Below are 27,957 nucleotides of genomic sequence, written 5' to 3' on the forward strand. Positions count from 1 at the left end.
TTAAAACTAAATTATTTTTATATACGTATGGTGGAAATGCTCCAACATCAGTTTTGTTATAATACGTTTATGATAATTGTAGGAGGAAGGGAGATGTGTCTCAGCATAGAGAACGAGGGAAGGAAGGGATAAAATGGTCAAAAATGAAATGCATGTTACTTTCATTGGCAAAAATGAGATTCATAATCAACTAATCAGATGTTTCTATCTTCACGATGCAATATGATAACCACACCACACCACACACACACACACACCATCACACACACACATCACCACACGAGTTGCTTCATTTGTGATCCTGGTGTCTGAGTTAGACCCACACCCCACCTCTTTGAATCACATGCGACAAGAATTACCAGCCTCTGTGACAAGGGAGCTGCTCAAGATATAGGATTCTGAACAGCTGCATCATGTACATCCTGTCACACCCAGATGTGACAGATGTGTAGAGGAGAAATATGTTGTTGTGTGTTGAACTGATTATAGTGTGATTTAAAAAAAAAACAGAACAAAACAGTCTGTCTTATATTGTCTAGTCCAACTTCACACTTCAAGATTTTTACTTATATAATCGACCAGAAATCATGAAAATGAAATGGCAATAAAATATATCAGTTTGTTTTTTTAATTTAACACTCACTTCAGTGAAGGGTATATGAAGTGTGTCAGTTCAATTTGTATTGTGGTGTGGTGGTTATTCATATAGTAGGTTTTCCTAGTAATGTACCACATAGAGTGCGCCATTGCCACAATAATTATATCAGTTAAAATAATTTATTCTTTTCCCCAACTTCACGTTTTTGTGTTGTTGGCCCCATGATCCATTTGTTGGCAGAACATTTTAGTTCACTTTAGGATGTTGTGATACAATTACATGAACTCAACATTGAAAAGATGCAAATAAAAAAAAATATACATGTACGTTTTTTTGATAAGAACATATAATATAAATAGAGATTATATAAACATTTACGTGTCATAATATTATTATCGAATTAATAATAGATGACCCATCAATAATTTCGGTCCATTTCTTTGATCTAGAGTTTTTGTGTGGGCCTTTTGCAAGCTCATCCCTGAATAAGAGTTGGAAGAGTTTACATTCTTTTTATTGGTTTGCAGAATTGTATGATCAATTCATCTTTCATGTGCTTGCATATATGGTTAAGAAACTGGCAGTACTTTGTTCTCACTCACTCTCCGCTATATTTTTCAGTGCAGTGCATTGGGAGGCTTGGTTTTTTAGTACTTGATATGACTTTCTTTGGTCATTTTAGGCGTTATTATCAGTAAATATTAATTTTGTCTGCGTCAAATATTAACAGACAGTCATCAAAACAAAAAAATGCAATGGGCCAGTTAGACTGATTTTATATTCATGATTAATATACTCTAACCTCTGGTACCGATCTTCTACAGAATATGTGTTTTTTTAAGACGGGTGGTCCATTTAAAGTTACTCTATCAATCTTTTTTCATCAACACTAATGTCAAATGATCATTCATAATGTCAAAACCCACAGAAATGTATCGCCTGACATTACAGTTTATATCTTGTCTACAGAAGCCTTTTTAGCATCTTTGAAACTCACTGTTTGGTTTGCGGCCCACAACTCTGTTCTCATCAATCTGTGGCGTGGTCAGATAATTCCACTCCTTCTTCAGGAAGTGCCTTAAGCATCTTAAATACACAGATTCTTGATCAGGTTGCGCCCAAAAACATTCTGAATTCTCTGTTCTTTGCAGATCTGTTAAATCGGAAACTGTTTGTTGACAAGTTCGCGAGAACAACGTTATAAGGGTTTATAATATGTACTATGTCTTATTGTTTTATTTCCATACCTAAATATTAGTGTTTAAGATCAGTGCTATGTGGCAAAAACTACATTGTATTTATATTGGAGACTTGGAATAAATAAATCTATTTATTACCATTCAGTCACAATATAATAATGTAGTATTTGCACATAGCCTGATCTTAAACACTATATTTAGGTAGGAAAAAACAAAATAAGACATATAGTACATATTATCACCTTATAAAGTTGTTCTCTGCGAACTTGTCAGCAAACAGTTTCCGATTTACAGATCCTGCAGAGACAGAGAATTCAGAAATGTTTTTGGGCACCTGATTCAAATCTGTGTATTTAGTGCTAAAGGCACTTCCTGAGAAGGGAAGTGGAATTATCTGCCTGCCACAGATTGATGAGAACAGAGTTGTGGGCCAGAAAACCAAAACAGTGAGTTCAAAGATGCCTAAAAGGCTCTGTAGACAAGATAAAACTGTAATGTCAGGCGATACATTTCTGTGGGTTTTGACATTATGAATGATCCATTTGACATTAGTGTTGATGAAAAAAATTGAATAGAGTAACTTTAATGGACCACCCGTTCTAAAAAACACATATTCTGTAGAAAGTCGGTACCAGAGGTTAGAGTATATTATCATGAAATATAAAAATCAGTCTAACTGGCCAATGTGCATTTTTTGTTTTGATGACTGTCTGTTTATTTGACCAGCAAAATTAATATTACTGATAATAACCCTAAATGACAAAGAAAGTCATATCAAGTACTATAAAAACCAAGCTCCCAATGCAGCTGCACTGAAAAATATACGAATGATAAAAAGTACTGCAGTTTCTTAACAATAGCAGCACTGAAGATGATTGACATACAATCTGCCAACAATAAAAGAATGTAACTCTTCACTCTTATTCAAGGATGAGCTGCAAAAGCCACACAAAAACTCAGACAAAGAAATGGAAGAAATTTGATGGGTCATCATTAAACTTTGAATGAATTGATTAATGACACAGAATGGATAATATTCAAATAAGCTATTCAAAAAACGTCAATGAATACACTCATTGCATACTTTTCAATGTTGAGTTCATGTAATTGTATCACAACATCCTAGTGAACTAAAAATGTTCTGCCACAAGATGGATCATGGGCCAACAACACAAAAACTGTGAAGTTGGGGAAAGAATAATTATTTACTGTATATTATTGGTGCAATGGCGCACTCTAGTGGTACAACTAGAAAACCTACTATATGAATACACACAATACATTAACTGAAACACTTAACCTTCACTGGTGAGTGTTTAATAAAAAAAAAACATTTTTATTCGATTCATTTCGATTTCATTCGATATCATAGTAAAAATTGCAGAGACTGTTTTCTTTTTTTTTTTAAATCAATAACTAGATTCAACAACACAACAACATTTCTCTCCAACATCTGTCACATCTGGGTGTACAGGATTAACATGATGCAGCGTGTTCAGCTATATCTGAGCAGCTCCCTTTGTCAACAGGCTGGTAATTCTTTCCATGTGATTCAAAGGTGGGGTGTGGTCTAACCAGACACCGATCACAATGAAAACGTGTGTGTGTGTGTGTGTGCGTGTGTGTGTGTGTGTGTGTGTGTGTGTTATCATATTGCATCGTGGAAGATAAAACATCTGATTAGTTGTTATGAATCTATTTGCCATGAAGTAATGCCATTTCCTTTTTTGAACCATTTTCCCTCCTCCTCGTCTCTATGTGAACCCATCTCCTTCCTCCACATTATCATAAACGATTATACACTGATGTTTGGACATTCTCACCATACGTATATAAATATTTAGTTTTACATAAATAATGACTTTACATTTCATATTTACATAATTGTACATAACATTTGAGTGACCTTTCACTTACACTATGTATATTATCCACTGTACATTGTCACATTGTTATGGTTTTACTGCCCATACAGAAATGTAATATATGACATATATATCACTATATCAAGGTAGCTGTTGCCATGTATGTTACCTATAATAGGATAATAATTATCACAACTCTCTAGCTATATGAAGATATAAGTTTATAACATATATGAAAACCCATAGTACATGTAAGTTTATCAAAACAACAATACCGTATTAAAAAATTTCTGGACTATAAAACCGCTACTTCTCTTTTCACCACGGCTTTGAAACCCTATGCTGGCCGTATTACAGACGATGCGGTTAAATTATAGATTTTTACTGGCCAAAGGCCTTCCAGGGCGCGCTCATAACGGGAAGCGCAATAAGTGAGAGCAGACATGGGGAAAGTATGCGCCTAGAAGAAGGACATCGTAGTTTTGATTTTGATTTATTGAACTGGAATAGTGCGAAAACACACGGAGAAATGTCATATGATGCGGCTTTTAAATGGGTTAAGAAGGCAATCGATTTGGCCGTCAAAGAGGGAAATAGAGCTTACTTAGCACGTAATGCTTGATATCAATGAAATGCGATGTTTGGTGAGACGTTGATGGCGGCAGCGGGAGAAACTGATTATCAATGTAAAAGACGCAGAAGCCCGCCGTGTTGGTGCCGTACCCAGGCTAGTTTGAAAAAAAAAGCACGTCATTGTATATATATATATATATATATATATATACATATATATATACTGCATATATATGTCTAGATGATACAAACTTGTGTTTATGTATGTATACTTATACTGTAGTCATTTTATGTAAATGTATAACCACCCCAAAGACGGTCAATATATGTTGATATTATATATGTAAATATAGAAGATAGATGTGTTTGTTTAAAATTAATAAGAAATTAATAAGAAAATCATATAAATCTATAGAATTTTGAAATTTACGGTATGTTGTTTTGATAAACTTACATGCTACTATGGGTGTTTCATATATGTTATAAACTTATATCTTCATATAGCTAGAGGATGTGATAATTATATATCCTATTATAGGTAACATACATGGCAACAGCTACCTTGATATAGTGATATATATGTCATATATTACATTTCTGTATGGGCAGTAAAACCAATAACAATGTGACAATGTACAGTGGATAATATACATAGTGTAAGTGAAAGGTCACTCAAATGTTATGTACAATTATGTAAATATGAAATGTAAAGTCATTATTTATGTAAAACTAAATATTTATATACGTATGGTGAGAATGTCCAAACATCAGTGTATAATCGTTTATGATAATGTGGAGGAAGGAGATGGTCTCACATAGAGACGAGGAGGAGGGAAAATGGTTCAAAAAGGAAATGGCACTACTTCATGGCAAAATGATTCATAACCAACTAATCAGATGTTTTATCTTCCACGATGCAATATGATAACACACACACACACACACACACACACACACACACACACACACACACAGTTTTCATTGTGATCGGTGTCTGGTTTAGACCCACACCCCACCTTTGAATCACATGGAAAGAATTACCAGCCTGTTGACAAAGGAGCTGCTCAGATATAGCTGAACAGCTGCATCATGTTACATCCTGTACACCCAGATGTGACAGATGTTGGAGAGAAATAGTTGTTGTGTTGTTGAATCTAGTTATTGATTTAAAAAAAAAAAGAAAACAGTCTCTGCAATTTTACTATGATATCGAATGAAATCGAAATGAAATCGAATAAAATGTTTTTTTTTTTATTTAACACTCACCAGTGAAGGTTAAGTGTTTCAGTTAATGTATTGTGTGTATTCATATAGTAGGTTTTCCTAGTATGTACCACTAGAGTGCGCCATTGCACCAATAATATACAGTAAATAATTATTCTTTCCCCAACTTCACAGTTTTTGTGTTGTTGGCCCATGGATCCATCTTGTGGCAGAACATTTTAGTTCACTAGGATGTTGTGATACAATTACATGAACTCAACATTGAAAAGTATGCAATGAGTGTATTCATTGACGTTTTTTGAATAGCTTATTTGAATATTATCCATTCTGTGTCATTAATCATTCATTCAAAGTTTAATGATGACCCATCAAATTTCTTCCATTTCTTTGTCTAGAGTTTTTGTGTGGCTTTTGCAGCTCATCCTTGAATAAGAGTGAAGAGTTTACATTCTTTTATTGTTGGCAGATTGTATGTCAATCATCTTCAGTGCTGCTATTGTTAAGAAACTGCAGTACTTTTTATCATTCGTATATTTTTCAGTGCAGCTGCATTGGGAGCTTGGTTTTTTAGTACTTGATATGACTTTCTTTGTCATTTAGGGTTATTATCAGTAATATTAATTTTGCTGGTCAAATAAACAGACAGTCATCAAAACAAAAAATGCACATTGGCCAGTTAGACTGATTTTATATTTCATGATAATATACTCTAACCTCTGGGTACCGACTTTCTACAGAATATGTGTTTTTTAGAACGGGTGGTCCATTAAAGTTACTCTATTCAATTTTTTTCATCAACACTAATGTCAAATGGATCATTCATAATGTCAAAACCCACAGAAATGTATCGCCTGACATTACAGTTTGTATCTTGTCTACAGAGCCTTTTAGCATCTTTGAACTCACTGTTTTGGTTTTCTGGCCCACAACTCTGTTCTCATCAATCTGTGGCAGGCAGATAATTCCACTTCCTTCTCAGGAAGTGCCTTTAGCATCTAAATACACAGATCTTGATCAGGTGCCCAAAAACATTTCTGAATTCTCTGTCTCTGCAGGATCTGTAAATCGGAAACTGTTTGCTGACAAGTTCGCGAGAACAACTTTATAAGGTGATAATATGTACTATGTCTATTGTTTTTTTCCTACCTAAATATAGTGTTTAAGATCAGGCTATGTGCAAATACTACATTATTATATTGGACTGGCAGCATGGGAAGCTATAAACATTCATTTGATTACATACAGTTCACAATATAATTTTACATAATGGCCCCTCATGACAGAAAACTCCGTGGTAATGTTGCAGAAGAGTGACATGGCACCATTAGAGGAAGCCAACATTGTCGTGTCACTGTTACTTACACAAGGCCATTGAGCAAACAGCTTTGCATGAAGTGAGGAAGAACAGGCTCACAAGATATACATGACTGATCTACAAGAGAGGCTACAGGATGTCCATGGTCACGGGTAGGTCGTTCTCTAATGGCACTGCACGAGTACCCTGCACCTGTAGTACACTCTTGAAAAACACCATTTCCAAGTATGTCTAATTTGTGAAACAAAATGCACCTCTTAAACTTGCCAACACAGTGTCTATCAATAACAATCTATCAATAATAACCTTGTGTTGTTGAAAATACAAACGTGCTGTCGGAAGCCTGATACATGTGTTGGAAACGATTCAGGCTGAAGAGAAGTCAACATGTTAAAACAAACTCTTCCCACAGGTAATGACACACTGTTTAACATTTTACTGTTTGTTTCAAAGTTAGATTTAAATGACATCCTTTCACATGGTGCACATTATAAATGAAACATTCTGGTAATTTTGGCTGTGACATCAGCTCCCACATTGTTGATTATCAACTCATCACATCATATTCAGAGTTCCCTGTAATTGAATGTCCTCTCTCCAGTAGCCTCAAGGACTCCAGGGGCCTGCACTGCTAGCATTGGCATGGCAACTGCACTTTTTTATGAATAAATGTATTTAAAGGTGAACGTCTGTCTCTATCTGTCTCTGCCAGCATCCTTATTAAAATCCCATTATGCTTTAATGACCTGACTTCATCCAAATGGTCAAAACATGAGCTCCAGCACTGTGTTGATGACTGTGTGCTCATCTATCATTCTGTCCTCCTGCTCTGAATCCATCCTGTTTATTACTCAACTTCCTGGTGCAGTCATTCATATGAACAATTAGATTTGCTCGTTGCCAACTCTTCGCATCCTTCTGGTTCAGTCAAACTAAAAAACATCAAACTGATTAATATTATTTTGGATTCCCCAGAGCTGTGTTCACCATTCATAGAACATCTTTAGATAAAATAAATACCTTAGCTACCTTAGTTATATATATATATATATAGAAAGAGAAAAAGAAAAAGAAAGAGAGAGAGAGAGAGAGAGAGAGAGAGAGAGAGAATAAAAGGTCTAAGACTAAGTTAGAAGACACACACACACACACACACACACACACACACACACACACACACACACACGAATAATGAAATCCTGAGGCCCATTGTCGTGTGATTCATCCGCCGCCATTGCCTCATGTTGCAGCATGATGTACACAACACCTGGAATACCTGGAAGCTGAAAACATCCCAGTTCTTGCGTGACCTGTGTAGTCACCAGACATGTGAGCGTGTTCGAGATGCTCTGGATCTGTGTGTACGACAGCATGTTCCACTTCCTGCAAATATCCAGCACCTTTGTACAGCATTTAAAGAGGAGTGGGCCGACAGGCCACAAGCCACAATCTACAACATGATGAACTCTGTACAAAGAGGATGTGTTGTACTGCATGAGGCAAATGGTGGTCACGCCAGATATACTGACTTTTTTTCTAATCCACCATCCATAAGTCTGTGGGTTAAACAACATCACTGTGAAAAACAAGTATCCACTCTCATTGCTCAACACTGATTGTGAACCCCTTCAATGTGCCACCACTCTCACATAGCTGGACATCTGCAACGCCAACCAGCTGGTGCACATAAGAGAGGGAGATGAGTGAAGACCTAAGTTTACCATCCTTTGAGTACCTGGTGATGCTATTTGGTTTGACCAATACCCCTTCAGTTTTCCAGGATCTTGTTAATGATGAGCTGTTTGTTTGGTCTCTACCATAGACTGTATACCTACTTCTCAGGGAAGAATCTGTCTGTTTAGCTGCTAAATGCTCCGACTAACCTGTGTCTGTCTGCTGTTTGGTGTTGTGCAGGTATGTGTACTAGCTTTTTCACTGATAACAGCAGCTTGCTGTGACAATGAGTTGTGGGCCATAATTCAAACAGTATAAAGCTGAAATACCATAAAGCTGAATGAAGCTGAGGGGAGCTGCAGATTCAGGTGTTAATTCTCTACAGGTTTATCACTACAAGCGACTCTTTCACACATAAAAACATGAATCAGAGCTGCTTTAAGTAAAGGATCTACCTCTTCCATCCACTGTATACACTTTGACTGTACAAGATATTAGAGACATTTATCCTCCCATCAAGACAAAGTGAAGTTCAGCTCTTTCTGATTCACTCAGCTGACCACACAGTGCGCACTGTAGGTGCGCTTGTGCGTAGGAATACGGCAGTTCAGCGGTTGAGAAAAATGTAGTACCAAAGGAAAGAACTGTTTTCCCGGGAAGATAAATCGCTGAAAATATTCTACATGAAGCGTACATTTAAACGGATGTCTGATTGTTTCGGAGGGCATCTTTTAAAAGTGTCTAAAACACGTTTTTTTTTTCCTGCTGGTCCCGTGCACAGCAGTACATAGCGCTGCTGGTGTGCCATGTTCCCTGCTGCCTCTCCTAACTGGCACACCGCTGATCCAAATCTACTGCAGGTAATACACTGACTATGCATGACTACTTCACACAAACAACATAAAAGTTGGAGCCGGTTTCTCTACATGTCCTTGTGTTAGATTCACGGAGGTCATTAGGATGTTAGCCTTTTTCAGGAATTATTTGATCTGTCTACCTGACTGTTTGGTCCACTCAGTGCACATCCCTAATCTAGAGGCTTCTGATTTGAAAAAAAGTTTTGTTAAAGGGTAAAAACACAACACTAATATTAAGAAAAACTTTATAGTGGACCTCTTGCTTTTGGCTTAAACGGTGAAAGGCAGAACATTTTAAGACTGCTTTCCCCTGTCCATGCATCAAACCCCGCACACACACACACTGCTCATGAAAAAACTTCCTGCGGATCATTTGAATCTTTTTTGAATTTCTACCACCTCCTATCATTATACACAGCAAACTGTTCACTGTTGACCTGCCCGATTACATAAAAGTTAAACAAATAATAAAAAAAGTGTTGAAATTTACAGAACTGCAGTCAGCAGGGACAATGTTTGCATTTAAAAACTGCCCTTGATAAAATAAACTGATAGCCTCTCCCTTCACTTAGCTGTTTCATGCCTTGCAAAAGCGCTGCGAGTTGAAATGAAAGGTAGATCACACACCTTGAGAGCTGTTTTATGATTGTGCTGTATGTGCCGTAAAAACAACATTAAAAGTTTGTGAATTTGTTTTCAAAATTCAGCAGAGCTACTTTACAAATTCTATTAATTCCACCATATCAACGACTTTGCAAAATGATGTGTTATGATAGGACTCTTATTTTGACAGGTGGCTATCTTTCTCTTGTGTGACAGATTGCAGGATGCAGCCACACCATGTGCAAAAGTGACAAACTGTCAAATTGCTGCAGCCAATCGGCTCACGCTGCTCACTGCTTCGTCAAACTGAGGCGTGCTGCAAATTCATGACACGTATGATTTGTATTTAACAAGGAGAGCGAGGCCTTATGTCTTTTTGTGCTCGCTGGATAGAGAGTGTAAACTGAGACATTTAGGTGCTGAAATATACAAAGTATAAGGTTTACAAGCACTATTACTGCATAAGCACACATTAGTTCTGTTATCCTCTGTGATATATTGACCGACTCTAGTAAAGGCAAGGTAAACACCAGTCCACAGTGAACTGCAGTCATTACCTGAACACTTTGTGCACAAAGCCTGTACATAAACAAACTTAACTCATTAGTTGTCCATATGATTCTATGGCAACCATATCATATTACATTTCATAACAGCTCCAACATCACAGATGTAGGATCAAGGGACCTGTGGATGAATACTAATTTGCCTAAATATGGTTGCTTCAGTTATAAGAAACTGAGCCAACGTATGATCCTGAATCTCATTTTGTAGGCCATCTGCATGAAAACCAGTGTGTCACAGCCAGAGTTTAATTCCAAAATGAGAAATTCATCATTTAAAAAACACCTTCTCTTAAAATGCAGTTGATGGCATTAACACAGAAATCCCCCCTGGTCAATACAGTCTTCACTTTTATGCAGAGGGATAATATGAGCCAGTTTCCGAGTATCAGGTGTAAGTTTAAGATTTAACACTATATATATTGTATAACACCCTATATAATTTCTATCAAGCTTGTAATACCTTGTTAAACATCAGCAGTCAAAGGCTGAACAGAGACCTGACATTGAACACATAGTAACTGCAGGAGTCCCTTTGTAGTCACACTCAAACAAATGCCAAAGTCTTTCAAAATCCTAACAGATATCAGAGTGATTTGTTGATTAACAGCTGTCAGATTTATAACTGAAAGCAGGACTCCTTCCTTAGAGTTAAGTTGGGTGTGAGTAGGAATTTCTAATTAAGTTCAAGAATCTATTGTGAGCTAATCTGCAGTTCCAACCAGTTATGTGTTTCTTCTTTAAATTATGACTAGCTGGTTTTACTGGTATTGGCAGAGATAAAGCTTACAAAGCTAGATGAACATCAGCAATATCAGACCTGTGAATTACTATGATAGATTATTCATCTTTTGTTAAAAGGGTGCTTGCAGTGATTTTACAGATCAAGTTCAGTTTACTGCCATGGTTAGTACTACTCAGCCTATAAAAACCTGTCTAGAAGGAGCTGTCTACAGTCTGATGTCAGCAGGGTTATTTACAACACTACTGGGAAAATGCTTTGCTGACAACCAAGGTTGAATGGTCTAGGAAGAATACACAACACTGAGTATGATGTATATCAACATACAGTATCGGCCCGCAAAAATGTTCAATTTTCATCGGGTATAAGATCCCAGTAACAATAATGTACAACAATGTATGTCTCAAAGATTAACTATAACTTAGAATAAGTAACAAGCAGCTTCCTCACCTACTCCTTAACTTTCTTTTCTTTTCCTTTCTTTTAATCTTTGTTTTTATTTTTGGAGGTAGCACTTTGTTTGCAAAAAGAATTAAATTGACCACACTATACAGCAGAGGTTGTTGCTACCATTAAAGAGAATGAGGTCATGTCCAAAGTATTTAGAGATTTAGCAAATGGTGGTTCTACGATTTAAAAAAAATTACACTGTTTATTTGACAGATTAATTCTGTATTCTGTATGTTGTCTCCTCTTTAACCACCCCTCATGATAGACAATCTTGGCACAAATTGTTGCTTCCTTTAGCTGAATTATTTGTCTTTTCCCTGGCTGTTTCCTTGTCCTGCACCACTTTAACCTGCTCTAAAATATTTCTGGATGTGAGCCCTGACTTACTGATACATTATATGCTCAGCTCACACTAACTACGTCCTTAAACCCTGGGGTATCATAGCCAGACTGACGTGTGCATGGCTGAATTCTTCTGTCAAGAAAAAGTGGACCAACAGAGGATATAAATATAAAAACACTGACCCACAAGATGTATCGTTACTGTCACCTTTTTCCAAACAGTTATTTACTGATTAATTACAATTCCTCTCTTTACTTAGGCTAATAAAGCAACAGAAAATATGACAGTGAGACGTCATAAAGCACAACACCAGGTGCATTGTGATGAAAAGAAACTTGCAGAAATGTTCTGTCAAACACCATATTTAAAATGTGCCTCTCACTGGCACTCATGTTAAATAACCTCAGGCTTTCCCTTAATGAGTCAATTTAGTAGTGTGGATAGTTTTGGTTTTATTTGCCCAGGTTTTCAAATATCAGTTTCTGAGATTTCTGACGTTCCCACCAGATAAAAACAGACAGTGACTGAAATTTCTAAGTTGTTGTTATTGTTGTATTTTGTTTGTTTTTTGAGTGAACATAGCCTTTCAATCTATACTCTTGTATTATCAGTGTAAACAGAGCTGTCATACATAGCCTATTATACATCATGTGACATATTTGTTAAGTGTTAGTCATCTCTCAGACTTTGCCCTTCTACTAACAGTTACATACACCTCATAGCCCAGAGCTAGAAAAAAACATACTGTAGGTTCTACAACCAGGTTACATCTTTGCTTACATGTTTTATTTATATTTAGATAAACAATGCTGTGGCTACAATAAACGGTGTTAAGATACAAATAATTTTTGTAGATTTAAATGGGTTGGCGATTAAAAACCATGTTTTCCATTCATTTCTCCATGATCACGGTGAGCTATCACTCAGAGCTGATGTGTAAGCAGAGAGCAGGGAGCGCTTCTCATTCACTTCCAGGTGCAGCCCGTCGCGGTCCAGTCACATTTCAACACGAACTGCTTTCGGCCTGATAAATGCGCATGCGCACTACGGCTGACCCCTCCGGTTTCTGCGTGCAATGCCACGTTAGTAGCGGTAGACACAAAATACCAGCTACTCTCCCAACCTTAAACAAGGCAGAAAACCAAAACTGAGACCAATTCCTCTGCTAAACCGTAACCGACCGTGTCTACACCTCTAGGCTCTCTGTCAGGAAGAACACTCGACAGCAACTATGTTGAAGTTTTTGCTCATCTGCACACTGGCTGTGGCCAGCAGGGCTGAGGTCGCTGAAGAAGAAGATGTCCTGGTGCTGAAGAAAAGTAACTTCGACGAGGCTCTCAAAGCTCACCCCAACATCCTGGTTGAATTCTGTAAGTAACAACACAGCTACAAAATCTCGCCAGCCAATGCTAGCTATCTCCAGCAAGCTTGCCGGCTGCCCGGTTAGCAAGCTAAATTACGCCTGGGTCAATGGTAGCATTAAACTTTGACACTTCTGACAAGTTGCTGCCGATGCTAGCTAACTTACTGGTGTCGTGCTCAATTTTGCATCCATGCGTGAATCTGTTTCACCCAGTCGCCCACCAGCGAGTTGCTCACCAGTGTAAGAAACGTACGGGATGATCTTAATCAAACTGCGTTTTCTCTTTGTCAAAATATTTCCCGTCGGATTTGACTAGCTAGCACCGAGCGTCCTCGAAGTGTGAACTGATGCTGAGGAAATAAGAAACTTGGCACAACACAGTAACCCTCGGCTTGTTTTACTGTGAACGTTAATCATATTACAACTGCTGTTTAGCCATATTTTTGCTTTACTTAGCTATAGCTGGTGTAGATAGCTGTTAGCAGTGCATCCTATTGTATTTAGAGAAAGTCTCCTGTGCGTGCATCACCACTTTTGCCGTAAGCAGTGGTAACATACTTGTTATAAGTAGCTTGAAGCTAAAAGAGTCGGTGAATCTGTAACGTGATTTTAAGTTTCGATTGCTTGCTGTGGTTTCATAATGCAAGTTTCGCCTTTCGTGCAGCACGGGCGTCTTATTTGATGCAAATTTAATTCAGTAGTTGTCTTTTATTAACTTATTTCCCCCAACAATATGACCAGCTTTCATAGCAAAGGCTTAAATGAACCATCTCTTCATAGCTAACAGGCCCATCCCGCTTCACTTTTGTCAGATTGTTGACCTGCTCACTTATTGTCTGGCAAATCTGTGGACCAGTCAGATATGCCCGTGGGGGAGACTCTCCAATGAGCTGAAGATGGGAGGGATGAAGGCTTTGTTTGCCCCACGTATTTCTCAGCTGGGCGGGATCTCTGTGTGTATGTGGAGCTAGGTTGACGTGTACTTTACAAAAGTTCATCTGTGCGTTTATATTGACTGCACTGGAACAAGGAAGCTTTGTTATTAGTCAAGAATTAAAGGTGGTGCAATGCAGGACACTTTATTTGACGTGTCATTTCTGATAAGGTGTTTTTCTGTTTGGATTTTTTTCACATGTACAATTGGACACCATGGCTTTCAAATCAACATGTGAAACCATTGCTAAAATTTAATTAGGGCACATTTTTGTGGAAATCTTCTCCAGCCACAATGTATTCATTTTCTTTAAAGGAAGTCCCTTGAAGATCAAGCTATCCCTTTTTTACAAGGTCTCTAACGTCATTTAAAGTTTTCCCAAGTGTTTTTCCTGTTTGATAAGAAATATTATTTATTATAACATAAAATTGACCCATTGACCAAACACATCTAATTATAATTTTGATTATTCATCTAAATAAAATAAAATAAAATTGGCTGATTATAGGGGCACAAATGCAATGACTTGCATTCATTTATTAATTCATTTATGTTATACCAATATAGAATGAATATTATGGACTTTCTGGCAGCTTTCCAGACAAACCAGAAAATTTAAGACATCACTCTTGTAGATTATGATAGAAAATTGTCATTATTTCATCCCCTTCTTTGTCATGCTTGTATTTTTTCCTATTTTGCAATAATATTATCAGCTCCCTCAATCTAGTGTGTTTCTCAACAATGATGCAAACCTGTGTGTGCCCTGCAGATGCCCCATGGTGTGGTCACTGCAAGGCCCTGGCTCCAGAGTATGCCAAGGCGGCTGGCATGCTGAAGGCCGAGGGGTCAGAGATCCGCCTGGGTAAAGTGGACGCCACAGAAGAGACTGAACTGGCACAAGAGTATGGCGTCCGGGGATACCCCACCATCAAGTTCTTCAAGGGTGGCGAGAAGGAGTCACCCAAAGAGTACTCTGGTGAGCATTAATGTGTTGTCTCAGAAGTTGGGAGCAGTGGTGGGACATTAACACCTTTCAAGTACTGCATGTGTTGATGTAGGCGATATTTTTTGTTTAGTCACATATAGTCGGTATATTCAATCAGTTGTAATGTTCCTATTCTCCTAAATGACATCATACAACTTGCTGGATTTGAATTTAGTCTTATGCACATTTAAAAGAATGTGTCATTTGTCATTCTTTGTCTTAGTCTCTAACTTAGTTTTTCCCTACCAAAAGCATCTTGATGAATGGGAGGTTGTTTATTTTTTCACAAAGTGACGTACTCTTGAGTAACCTCTGTCATAGTCAAGTGAATGAAAATGATTTCGTAGTATAATCGTGTGAAATCATATGTAGATGGCAGATAAACCGTAGACACTTTAGCTTTCTTCATTGTGGTAATATGATCTGCACAGCAGCAGGAACAGTGAGTCAGCTGCTGTTTCTGCCAATCGGCTTTCAGCAACATGACTGGGGCAAAATGTAGGCTGGGCTTCCTCTGCACGTTCCTCTCATGCTGACTCTGAGCCTGGCCTCCCAGCTGGGCAGAGGTATGTGCAGTTCTTCACGTCGCCTCTTCTCTGCTGGCCGGGGCCGGGTTCAGTTTGGAAAGGGAGGGGAGAGTAAGTTGGGATATTTTTGTAGAAATGACTGCTCTCACTTGAGTCCAGCTTCTAGAAAACACCCCTCTCTCGTCTCCCACGCACTGCACCAAAACCACATGCTATATCACTTCATCAACATGTGTCTCTGAAATTGCTCTTGCGTTGCATCAGTCTGACAGCCAGGTCTGATGTTTCAATTCCACTTTAATTGCAACACACTTACTCCAAAGAAAGGTTAACATGTTTTTGAGCCTCACAAAGTTGCTGTAGTGATTCCATTATACAACATGGGGCTTGGATTTGAAAGTCAGAAACAAAGAGGCAGCGTTGTGTATTGTCACCTGAAGCCGTAAGAGCTGTTAGAGGTTTCCGTAAAGCGGAAGTGGTTTGTTTTTGCTGTGGATCTTTCACTTTTAAAATGCACTTAAACTTTCACACCAGAAAATTTATTAAGGGTGTCTCTGTGCCTCCACTCTTTAACCAAAGTAGAGGAAATGCAAATTCCCTTTTATCATCTGCCTCCCCTGAGGCACTGTAGGATTTGAGTTGAGGCCTGCTGTATCGCAGGTCAGAGCATTTGATCTGTGACTTTTGACATGTGACGTCTATGGATACAGAATTACCTTAAGTTATTGTGTTGCAGCTGGGAGGCAGGCAGATGACATCGTCAGCTGGCTGAAGAAGCGCACAGGCCCTGCTGTTGCCACCCTTGCCGGGGTCACCGAGGCCGAGTCTCTGATTGCTGACAGTGAGGTGGCAGTCATCGGATTCTTTAAGGTACTACTCTGATTTCTCAAGGTTTCGACTAGATAACAGGTTAAGATTTAGCTCCTTCCCTTTGTTTATATTCTACAAACTTTTTGGACAGTTAATGTAATATAGTTAATTTCTCATGCCCATACAGTATCATATCTCAAATAAAAACTACATTCCTACACAGCTGTGATGCTTTATCATCTCAAAAGCTCAATTAAAGGATTTTGGCTAATGGATATCTTTATTATTCAAATATATGAAATCTGCAGACCTTGACTGCAGGTTAAATGTTTTTTAATTAAGTTTCAGTCATTGGGGATTGTTTGCACTGGGCCTCATCTTAAGGAAAGTTCTCGTGTGTCTGTAGGATGCTGAATCTGCTGGTGCTAAGGCCTACGCAAAAGCAGCTGAAGCCATAGATGACATTCCCTTCGCCATGACCTCCGATGATGCTGTTTACTCCAAGTTTGAAGTGTCCAAGGACAGTGTTGTCCTCTTCAAGAAGGTGACTTCAAGTTCTTCAGTTTATTTCTTCACTGTTTCAAAGATGTTGTGGTGACACAAAAAGTGCATCTGCACACATGTACAGTCTGTATATTCAAACCTCTGGACGAACTGTGGTTGAAGGACAGATTTCAAAATGGTTAACACATTATTTTGCATAGTTACTCACTGTGTAATCACAATATATTTTAAACAGTTTATCTGTAGCCTTGGATCAGCTTGTGACATTCACTCTCACAAGTTCAAGTGTTTACGATCAAGCTGGTGAAGACACTACAGTCTTCTTGATCCACACCTTGGTAACATGATGCTGTTGCCCTCATGGTATCCCCTCTCTGTTGCTAATCTTGGCCTCTGGGTCCTTTTTTAACGTTTAAGTCGTGTGGCTGCCTTTAGGCTTGTTGCTCGACCTACCCAGTGAGTGACCTCAACATGTTGAGGTAATGCTGATGAATGGTAAAGAGTTTTGTTTGGTGATGGTCCATCTTTCAAGTAGCCCCATTGGCTGAAGGGATGTTGGCTGAATGCCTCCCTTGAAGTCCAAATGGATGATTTTCTCTTCTTCCCACCTCTTGTATGTGGGAACGACAGACTCTGTGAGAGAGGACAGGTGACGCCTGCCTTCAGGGGTCAGGTTTACTGACGACAACCTTCCCTTGCAGATCAGAGATCATTGCTTTCTTATCAGCTAAACGGTATGTCAGTCAGTGTGTCGATTTGTCAAATTGGGTCAAGGTCCAGAGTGTCAGTCAATAAAAATTAAGCAACCCAGTAATGTGAGGGTGTTTGATGAATTTTACACCACATCATCATTTTACAACAGTGGATAGTCCTTCATCTTACCACCCACAGAGCTACAGAGTAGAGTGTGATGGTTGCTCTGCAGTTCCGCAAAAATTATTCTCATGGCATTTGTCTTTTTTTGTTCTTTGTTTTGTGTTATTTCAAAAAGGGAAAAATGCTTAATGCTACAATGAGGCAAATGTCTAAAAACTGCCCACAGTCTGGGTTTCACATGTGTGAAGCTCATGCTTCCTGCATGCAATTGGTAATTGATGTAATTGCAAGACAATGAAAGAAAAGTCTTCACAGAGGAAATGTTCACTTGAAACATAAATGTCAAACAACTACAGTACAGCATTCACTCAATTGCCAGTTTATTAGGTGCAGCTAGCAAAAACTGATGCAGTGTGATATAAATGGGTTGGACATAATATTAGAAACACTCTCAGCATGATGCAACATACTTCAACAGCATCAAAAACTACATCCTTCAAAATGATCAGACAGGGTTTCAACACACGTGTAAAACAGTTTGAACCAAAAGTGAACATGATGATCAGTGTAGAATAAAAAAGAAGCAAATATTTAAATGCAGGTATAGTTCACATTCACTAGTGCAAGCGTGTGTGAAGATGTATTTTTATAAAAAAAAAAAAATTTCAGTCATATGACTGCAAACTGAACATCTTTTGGTTAACTGAATAATACATCTCTAATACATCTCTTGGCATTTTTTAATGTTTGATGTCGGACAAATTCATTAACTAAAGAATCAATCAAAAATGATTATTATTATTATTATTATTATTATTATTATTATTATTATTATTATTATTAGTTGCGGCCCTAAGTTAATTTTTAACCTTTGTCTTGCTCATGATGAGCATCATTATCAGTTTATAGTTGCAGTAGATCAGTAATGAANTGTAAAACAGTTTGAACCAAAAGTGAACATGATGATCAGTGCAGAATCAGTGTAGAATAAAAAAGAAGCAAATGTTTAAATGCAGGTATAGTTCACATTCACTAGTGCAAGCGTGTGTGAAGATGTATTTTTATAAAAAAAAAAAAATTTCAGTCATATGACTGCAAACTGAACATCTTTTGGTTAACTGAATAATACATCTCTAATACATCTCTTGGCATTTTTTAATGTTTGATGTCGGACAAATTCATTAACTAAAGAATCAATCAAAAATGATTATTATTATTATTATTATTATTATTATTATTATTATTATTATTATTATTAGTTGCGGCCCTAAGTTAATTTTTAACCTTTGTCTTGCTCATGATGAGCATCATTATCAGTTTATAGTTGCAGTAGATCAGTAATGAAATGATCATTTCTATCAGCCCCAGGTGCTTCAGTAAGAAGCAAGAAGCTTTCTCACTGTGTCTCTGCACTCACACAGTCCTTTCAGTCATGGATGATCCTTCATTGTGACACATGGACCGAGGCTCAGTGCACCAACTGCCATTGTCTGGCCTCTGATCTGTGTTGGTAACTTTACCCTGATACAAACACTGCTGACATGTGGGCTCGTTGCCTACAGTATAGCAAACCCTCTCAAATCCAGGGCTCAGTCTTAATAAACAACTGGGGTCTTTCACTTGTTTATTGCAACAGGGGTTGAAAGCTTAAGTTTCATGGCCTCAGTCAGTGCCCACAGGGCAGGCAGCGTGCTGCTGGCCAAATGTCCTTTCTCCTATTGTGTGCCAGTAAAGGCTGCTTGGCACAGCTGTACCATGCTATTCTTAACACCCAATAAAAGTCTTTTTGGTCCTCTCTTTCATCAGCTGGGGTTTACTAAAGGATTTTAAAGTGGTTCATCCGGTAAATCTGTGGTGTTCACAGGCAGAATAGATGGGTGGATAATATTTGTATCTAAATGTTTCCGTGTTTCCTTTACAGTTTGATGAGGGGCGCAATACCTTTGATGGAGAGCTGACCAAAGAGAAACTCCTGGCTTTTGTCAAGGCCAACCAGCTGCCTCTGGTCATTGAGTTCACTGAGCAGGTAACAACTGGAGCTGTGGGCATCAACTTGACCATTAACGTCTCATTTAACCACAACACAATACTGTCCACAACAGTAAACAGTGCAACTCCAAGTGTGATGCCCACATGTCAAACTTGTGTGTCTCTGTTTTCTGCAGACTGCCCCTAAGATCTTTGGTGGAGACATCAAGTCCCACATCCTCATGTTTCTGCCCAAAGCCGCCTCAGACTTCCAGGACAAAATGGACCAGTTCAAGAAAGCCGCAGAGGGATTCAAGGGACGGGTAGGTGAACTGTCTGAAGAGACATGTCAGTCTTTCAAACTGCAGTTGTCCTGAACCTGTCGTTAACCTGTGCTTATTGTGCATTCTGTGAACATTACACAAACATTTTAAAGTCTAATGGTTTGCTCAGACACGATATATTGAGTAATCTGTTGGGACAAAATCAGTTATTAACATCCTCTATCCCCCCTTGTCCAGATCCTGTTCATTTTCATTGACAGCGACGTGGATGACAACCAGCGCATCTTGGAGTTCTTTGGCCTGAAGAAAGAGGAGTGCCCAGCCATCCGCCTCATCACCCTTGAGGACGAGATGACCAAGTACAAGCCAGAGAGTGACGCCATCACAGCGGAGAGCATCACTGCATTCTGCACACTGTTCACTGAGGGCAAACTCAAAGTGAGTGGTTGGCTATGCAAATATAAACTAAAGATAATCATTGCACATTCATAATGGTGTGTAAGATTTCATTAGTTAGTTTTGGACTTGAATTTGCAGTTTGTATGTATATATGTATATATATATGTATGTATGTATATATATATATATACACACACACACAAACACAAATATAGGACAGTTGTATGCTAAGGGCATACTGTTGGACAGCTACAAGTAATTAACTTGAATTAAATTTTAAATCCTGGTAACGCCATGGTCTGTCTGTGTTCTTTTACAGCCCCACCTCATGAGCCAGGACATCCCTGAAGACTGGGACAAAAACCCTGTCAGTGTTTTGGTGGGCAAGAACTTTGAGGAGGTCGCCTTCGATCCCACTAAGAATGTCTTTGTGGAATTTTGTAAGAGCCTCTGTCTTTATCCCATTTACTGTTTTTTCTTTCTTTCTTTCTTTCTTATGACCATGGAGCCAGTAGAAATTTCCATATGAAAAACATGAAAACACAATGGTCAGCAGTCTCTGGGTTGTGTTGGCAAAGGGGTTCACCTGTTAAATGGGTATTTTCAGTAAAAGCTCAGTTGCTCATAGGTGGGAAATTTGGCAAAGCCTCTAGCTGCAGCGTCTGAAACTCGAATCTTGCCCTTCCTTACTTTGCCTGTGCTAATCCCTTTTCAAATACCGCAGAGCTGAAGCTGAGGCTTCACTCATACCTTTTTGGACACTGATGTTGAAAAGATCTGGTTAAATATAGTCACTGGATTATTTTTATATTCATCCTCATCCAAATTTACACTATTTGTGGAGGAATTTTCCATCGCTGGCTGTTTAAATACAGCTTATGGCCAGTCATGCACAGCAGGGAAGACCCATATTCCCTGACAGGTGGCAGTGGGGGGGTTCCTAGTCAGTCAAAAGGTAGCAATGCCTTGAAGCTCAGGATGCATGTGACATGTTGTGTGTATGCCTGCTTCCAGGGATTGACTTTACTGAAATGATACAGCCCCTAAATGTGTTAAATGTGTTGCCAATGCAATTGTTTTGTCAGTAATCATTCAATACTAAACTGCTGGGTTTTTTTTTTTTGTGGTATTTAGATGCACCTTGGTGTGGACACTGCAAACAGCTGGCTCCCATCTGGGACAAGCTGGGAGAGAAGTATAAGGACAGTGCTGACACCATTGTGGCAAAGATGGACTCCACAGCCAATGAGATCGAGGCAGTGAAAGTCCACAGCTTTCCTACTCTTAAGTTCTTCCCTGCAGGAGAAGACCGCAAGGTGAGAGCCCCATCACTGACTATTTGTTTACAGTTTTACATTCTTCAGGTCTTCAGAACTTTTTAGATAATATTTCCTTACTTTTAAACTTGATCTAAGTGTGAGTGAAAAAAAAAAAAGTGATCCACAGAAGAATAAAGATTCTTATCATTTATAATTCTGAATTGATTCACAAATCAATAATATGATATGTCAGTAACACCTTGAGGGAACTTTGGTGCAACTTGGTCTTACTTGGACTCGAGGCTGAACTGAATCGAATTTGGTCATCATCACTATGACCTCAAAAACATATTTTTGGCCCTAACTCAAGAATTCATACACTAATAATGACACAATTATTGGATAAAATGATGATTTCTAGACAGTCAAAGGTCTACTTCACTGTGACAACATAATGTTCTGCAAAAACACTTATAGTGAGTATTCAATACTGTAACTCAGTAACAGAAGGATAGGTTGTGATTATATTTTACCTGCAACTTCACTGGTGGGCAACAGTCAGGTGGTAATTCTGGTTGTAATAATGTTAGATAAAGGTATAATGTTGAATGAACACAACAGCTGGGGCACAGTGCAGCACCAGGATGGTATGCATTATACATATACTAAAGTAATCTTGTAGTTCATCTTCAAACACTCAGCAAAAATACTCAGGTGCATTATGTATTTAATGACATCTATAGACTGACATCAGCAGAGCAGAGTATGAATTTCAACACTAACAAACAAGAGCAGCTGAAGCACACTGCATCACTTTGCAAAACTTCAACCAACTCTGTTGGGGCAAAAAAAATAACTTGGCTCGTAGTGTGTCTAATTTCAGAAGCCCTGTGTCTGTACAGCGTTTTTGGATAACAATTGCTTTCCCCCGTACTAACGCTACAGCTCAGAGGCTGTTCTCCACTGTTGAAGATAAGTGGAGCTTCCCCCCTTTACTCAAAAGACACTCTCACACACACACTTCTGTTTTTACAAACATTTAACCAGTGACATTGGTCAGTAAATGACACACTTGCTATTCTCCAGGAAGACTGTAAGATCAAGTTAATGCAGTTAACTCAAATAACTTAAAATTGAATTGCTGCATGCTCTGACACACTTTCTTCTGCAAGTCAGTGACCCTGAAGACCAGTTAGATTTACTGTCAGTTATGTTTCATTTGCAGCCCAGTGGGCAAAGAACAGGGATCAGTGGTTTGGCACACAGTGCACAGCAGTAAGATCCAAAATACAGTGTCGCCCTGTTTTATTGACTCAAGATTCACTTTGAATCAGATTCATTTTGAATCATCAAATCATGTCAACCAAGAATTCACGCGTAATTTGATCTGTATTGCTTCACTCACCTCTGTAAACATCATCCTTTGTATCGACTGATCCATAATCCATCCATCTCCACTCCAAAAAATATGGTTTTGCCCTCTCATTCATTACATACCTTTGCAGTTGTGAGTTGTAGTGATCTGGGTGGTTATTTGGATCCAACATCACTAACATAGAGACTTATCATTAGTGCCTCTTGATTTAGCAGCGTTAACCATGTGCAGAAACCTGAGCCTGCTGGCCTTGTAAGTTTCTGCACCATTATGTGGGTGTTTGGTTCCTGCTCGACGATTTCACTCTCTCTGAGACTCCTGCACCTGCCTCTCTCCACAGCTCTCGTGCTGGCTTTCAGTTTAGCAACCTTAAAGATGTGGTATATACTGGGCCCCCCCTCCATAGTAAGTCTAAGGATTAGCCTATGACCCTACTTAGATGAAGCATGCAGAAGACCCAGGAGACGGCTGAGGGAGGATGGTTGCCGTGGATGGATTTATGGCACTGAAAATTAAATTGGGTGCTTTGTAGTTGTCCTTTGATTGTCCTTTTCATGTGCAACCTTATTTTAGCAATCATTCCACTAGCTTGTTGCTGTGTCACTGCTCATAGATCACCCGTGGACAACTTATTGGCTCCATTTGAAGTCGGAGTGCCAAGGTTTATTGGCTGCCTTTTTAAATGGCACACACGTGTGAAAGGCTCAGTGATATTTTTGTTTTTGCAATGAAACACACGTAATTATGTTATAGACTTGATGTGTCGATCTTGTGCATTAATCGGTTATAATGTCTGATCAACAGGTGATTGACTACAATGGAGAGAGAACACTGGAAGGCTTCACCAAGTTCCTAGAGAGTGGTGGTAAGGAGGGCGGCGCCCCGGCAGGAGACGACGATGACGACGATCTGGATGCAGATGTAAGATTATCTCAACTGAGACGCATCTAATCACTTTATAGAAAGCAGCACAGTTGTGGCCCTATGAGAGCTACCCTGACAGGCTACCATGTGCTGAGCAAAACTCGACAATCTCTGTCTTTCTTGGATTGAATACCGCCACAGTAGCATAACAAATTTTATGGCTATGTTAAAACTAAACAAAATTGTCATCGCAAACAAAGCATTAACTATTTCCATTTAATAATCAGAGTATTCAACACTTCCCTGTTGGGGCCAAAAGTTGCAGTTACAACCACAAGAAACCGAACTTACTGACGCGTTCTGTCTGTCGATCTCCTTGGCACTGGTTAATCACAGCGTGGCACATGCACATAAAATGCGTGTCGGTGTTGCTAGCATCGGTTATATGCAGAACATGTAGTCGTGAAACTATGTCAGGGCAAATTGAATTTGATAGTAATTTTAGTTAATTAATTTAATAATAATTAAATAAATATTACTGCTACTGATGATTTATTGGTTAGTACATTGGGAAAATAAGCCAAATATCGTCTTGACATTGGAAAAGTCATAAGCTATCGGCGGTTGCTCTGAACATCGTCAGTCACCGTAGAACAAATGGTGGTTAGAGAATGGTTTTTATTATTTTTACACTTAAGTAGAGGTTTCCAAGAAAGCTTAATAATTTTGCAAATGCACCCTAAGAATTTTTGCTTCTGCTTTTACTTGAAAGTAAAGTTTATGCACTGACATGGTTCACTTTTTTTATTTTGATTACTTTTTAGTTGTAATATAAAACTGAAAGTCAAGAGCTTAGAGGAGCGTGCACATGTCTATCGTTGAAACTGTAGCGCTTTTTGGGGGCATATTTGGCATCATGTCTGAAGCTACTCAAAATAGGACCAGGTCCTTTGAGGATTTCAGGCTGTAACCTTAGAACTGACCCACTTTGCTTTTTTTGGGGAGGTAGAATGGCACAACTGAACAAAAGCAATCATTATACAGTCTAATGATTAAATAGCCATTTGACGAGATCTTCATGCTGATTTTAGAAAATGTGCCAAAAATAGCACCTTAACAAAATTAAAAGCTAGCATCTTTATCGGTGAGAACGATATTTGCCAGTCTGTCTGGGGAACCTGCGTCCATGTCTTGGTCAAAGATGCAGGGGGATGCATTTTGGGCTCATATACTATGTGTACTACTCCACTGCATCCAGTGCATATCAGTGGGGGATCCTCTTTACTAGCACCTTCCCACTCCACCACTGCCACCACGCCCCCTTCCCAGAAGTCTAATTGCAGCAGAGTCGACTGCTGTCCACTAATTCCTCCTGCAGCTGTCATAGCTGTTTACTGGGCTTTGCCTGGAGACCTGAGCTTCCACTTAAAAGCTGCACGTGCAACGCTGCAGTCAACATTAGTGCCTTCCTTTTTCTGATGCATCTCCTAACCCCACCTGTCCACAGACTAGACATGAAGGAATGGCTATGCAAAACAAAGATGTCATCTATATGCCAAGTTGTGGTGGTGATACAGTGCAGTGTTAATTCAATCAGTATTGACGCCTCATGTCTTATCAACACCTGCTATGTCTGAAAATGCTGGTGAAAGTTCATATTTTATCATTAAAACATGTTGTGTGCAGCTTGCATATCTGTATTGATCAGTGGCCCCCTCCTCTCTGCTCTCTAGGATCTGGATGATGTGGATGAAGGACAGGACGAGGACTCTGATGGTGAGGATGGAGGTGACGATGATGGACACGATGAGTTGTAAGAGCTGGCAGAGGAGAGAAAGAGAGAGAGGAGACGAGTCCCGCCCCAACCCTTCCACCCAGTCACCATCACTACCTTCACTTCCTTGTGGACCTTCCCTGTCCTGTGAACATTAATACTTCCCCTTTTAACTGCCTCTCAGTCAGTCAGTCAGTCAGTCAGTCAGTCAGCCGGCCTGTTAGCCAGCTTGCCAGTTAGTCAGTCAGTCCATCAGTAGCGTGGCAGGGCCTTTTTTTACCAGCCACATCTCCAACCTCACAACTTCTGGCCAGACTGGTCTTGTCCCACCTGGGGGGACTCTGTGGAACAGCGCACCACCTCTATGAGAGACCTCAATGCCTTCTCTACAAAGCTCCACATCAGCTGTTTGCCTTGTATATTTTAAACCAAATGTAAAAATGGCATTGAGATCTAGTTTTCAAAGTTTGTTTTTCTTGATGAATTGCTCCCCTCCTCTTTAAAAACACCTCACCATCTTTCAGTGTGGGTATGAGCTAAATGAGTGTTGTAACCTGTATTTGTAGGTAAGGGGGGTGCCAGTGTTCTTCTCCCTCTGATAGAAGTCTAGAGGACCAGTGTTTTGTGTGGTGGTTTTGTAAGGACTGAACTCTCAGGGGACAAGGGGCCATCCTGTAGATGTTTTTTTTTTTTTTTTGCAATATGTTCACTAAAATACACCCCACAGAGCTTGTCTAGTGTGGCACAAAGCCCCCCTCCCCCCAATCTGTAGCTGAGACCAATAATTTTCTTTCTTTTGGTGTGGGTTGGGGAGGGGGGTGGGGGGTTATGTTACTTTATTTTCATTTCCTTCATACAGTCTCCTCATTTCAGCATGGCTACTGACTATTTTCTAAAAGGAACAAAGCTTAACTCTTTGGGGAAATCCTATTTTATTTAATTGCTTTCACTATGAGTTTTTTGTTTTTGGTTTTTTTTTTCTTCTTTTTTTTTTATTTAGGACTTGTCATTTTTAATGATGTACCATTGTGCCCAGCTGTAGCCAGTTGGCCCTGTTGGGGCAGAGTTGGCCCTTGGACATACTCTCAGGCCTGGGATGGTTTTTGGAGCCAGTTCTGATAGGTCGCACTGCATTCATGCCTAATCAGAGATTCATTGTGGTTACTAAAGCAGACAGAGATTGGTACAGTTTACTGGTCAGGTTGGTCTGAGAGAAGTGTCTATTATATCTGAGGCGGGGAGGGAACAGTTGCACAGCCCCACCCCTCACCCATACTGTACCTCATGCATCCTTTTGGCTCTACCCAACACCTTTGTTGCCGCAGCGTTGTGTGCGAGTGTGAGTGCCTCGTGTGCTGTGTGAATGGTGTAAAAGTTGCTGTGATGTGTTGAATGACTAGTTCATATTTTCTGGTCATCCATGAACAGGAGAGTGTGTGTGTGTGTGTGTGTGTGTGTGTGTGTGTGTGTGTGTGTGTGTGTGTGTGTGTGTGTGGCAGGGAGGGGAGGTTTGAGTAGAGCCAGGTGATGGGTTTGACAGCTGTACAGCGGTGGGGGAAAATTAATAAAGCATTCCATCATATCCAAATTGATGTGGAAAACGTGAAATGGTGGCCAATAAAAAAAAAAATATAAAAATAAGTTTGTCTTCAGTTTTTTATTTTTAGCCCTCCACGCTGGAAATAGCTGTGGACAGACATTTTGTTTTCAGGTTGTCCATCCCATTCAGGTGAACGTGATATCTCGGTAATGCCCAGACAGATCATTTCTAAATAATCAATTATTTACTAACAATGCTGAGAGGCTGCAGCCAGGCTTGCAACTGTGTGAGGATGTACTATGGCACAGCAGAGCTTTGAGCTAAATGCTAACATCATCATGTTGATATGCTCACAGTAACATCACTAACATGTTTAGCAAGTATAATGTTCACTTATGAGTTCTCAGTTGAGCATGTTAACATCAGCTAATTAACAGCACAAAGTACATCTGAGGCTGATGGGAGATATATCTGTCGGGCTGGTTCTGGTTCATAAATCACAGTATTTGAAAAAGAATTTAAAAAATTGACATGTTCAGTACAATT

At 39.2% G+C, this 27,957-nt stretch overlaps 1 protein-coding gene across 1 annotated transcript; it reads left to right on the forward strand.

Annotated features, from left to right (window-relative positions):
• Window positions 1–13,044: 13,044 nt before the first annotated feature.
• Window positions 13,045–27,087, forward strand: p4hb (prolyl 4-hydroxylase subunit beta). The gene is made up of 11 exons (XM_022739892.1): window positions 13,045–13,376; window positions 15,076–15,282; window positions 16,555–16,688; window positions 17,035–17,172; window positions 19,870–19,974; window positions 20,114–20,239; window positions 20,438–20,638; window positions 20,919–21,039; window positions 21,734–21,915; window positions 24,038–24,154; window positions 25,831–27,087. The coding sequence occupies exons 1-11, from the start codon at window positions 13,238–13,240 to the stop codon at window positions 25,912–25,914; spliced, it is 1,554 nt and encodes a 517-aa protein (XP_022595613.1). The 5' UTR covers window positions 13,045–13,237; the 3' UTR covers window positions 25,915–27,087.
• Window positions 27,088–27,957: the final 870 nt, after the last annotated feature.

Source organism: Seriola dumerili, unplaced genomic scaffold, assembly GCF_002260705.1.
Source record: "Seriola dumerili isolate Sdu_G_001 unplaced genomic scaffold, Sdu_1.0 BDQW01000050.1, whole genome shotgun sequence".
Lineage (NCBI taxonomy): Eukaryota > Metazoa > Chordata > Actinopteri > Carangiformes > Carangidae > Seriola > Seriola dumerili.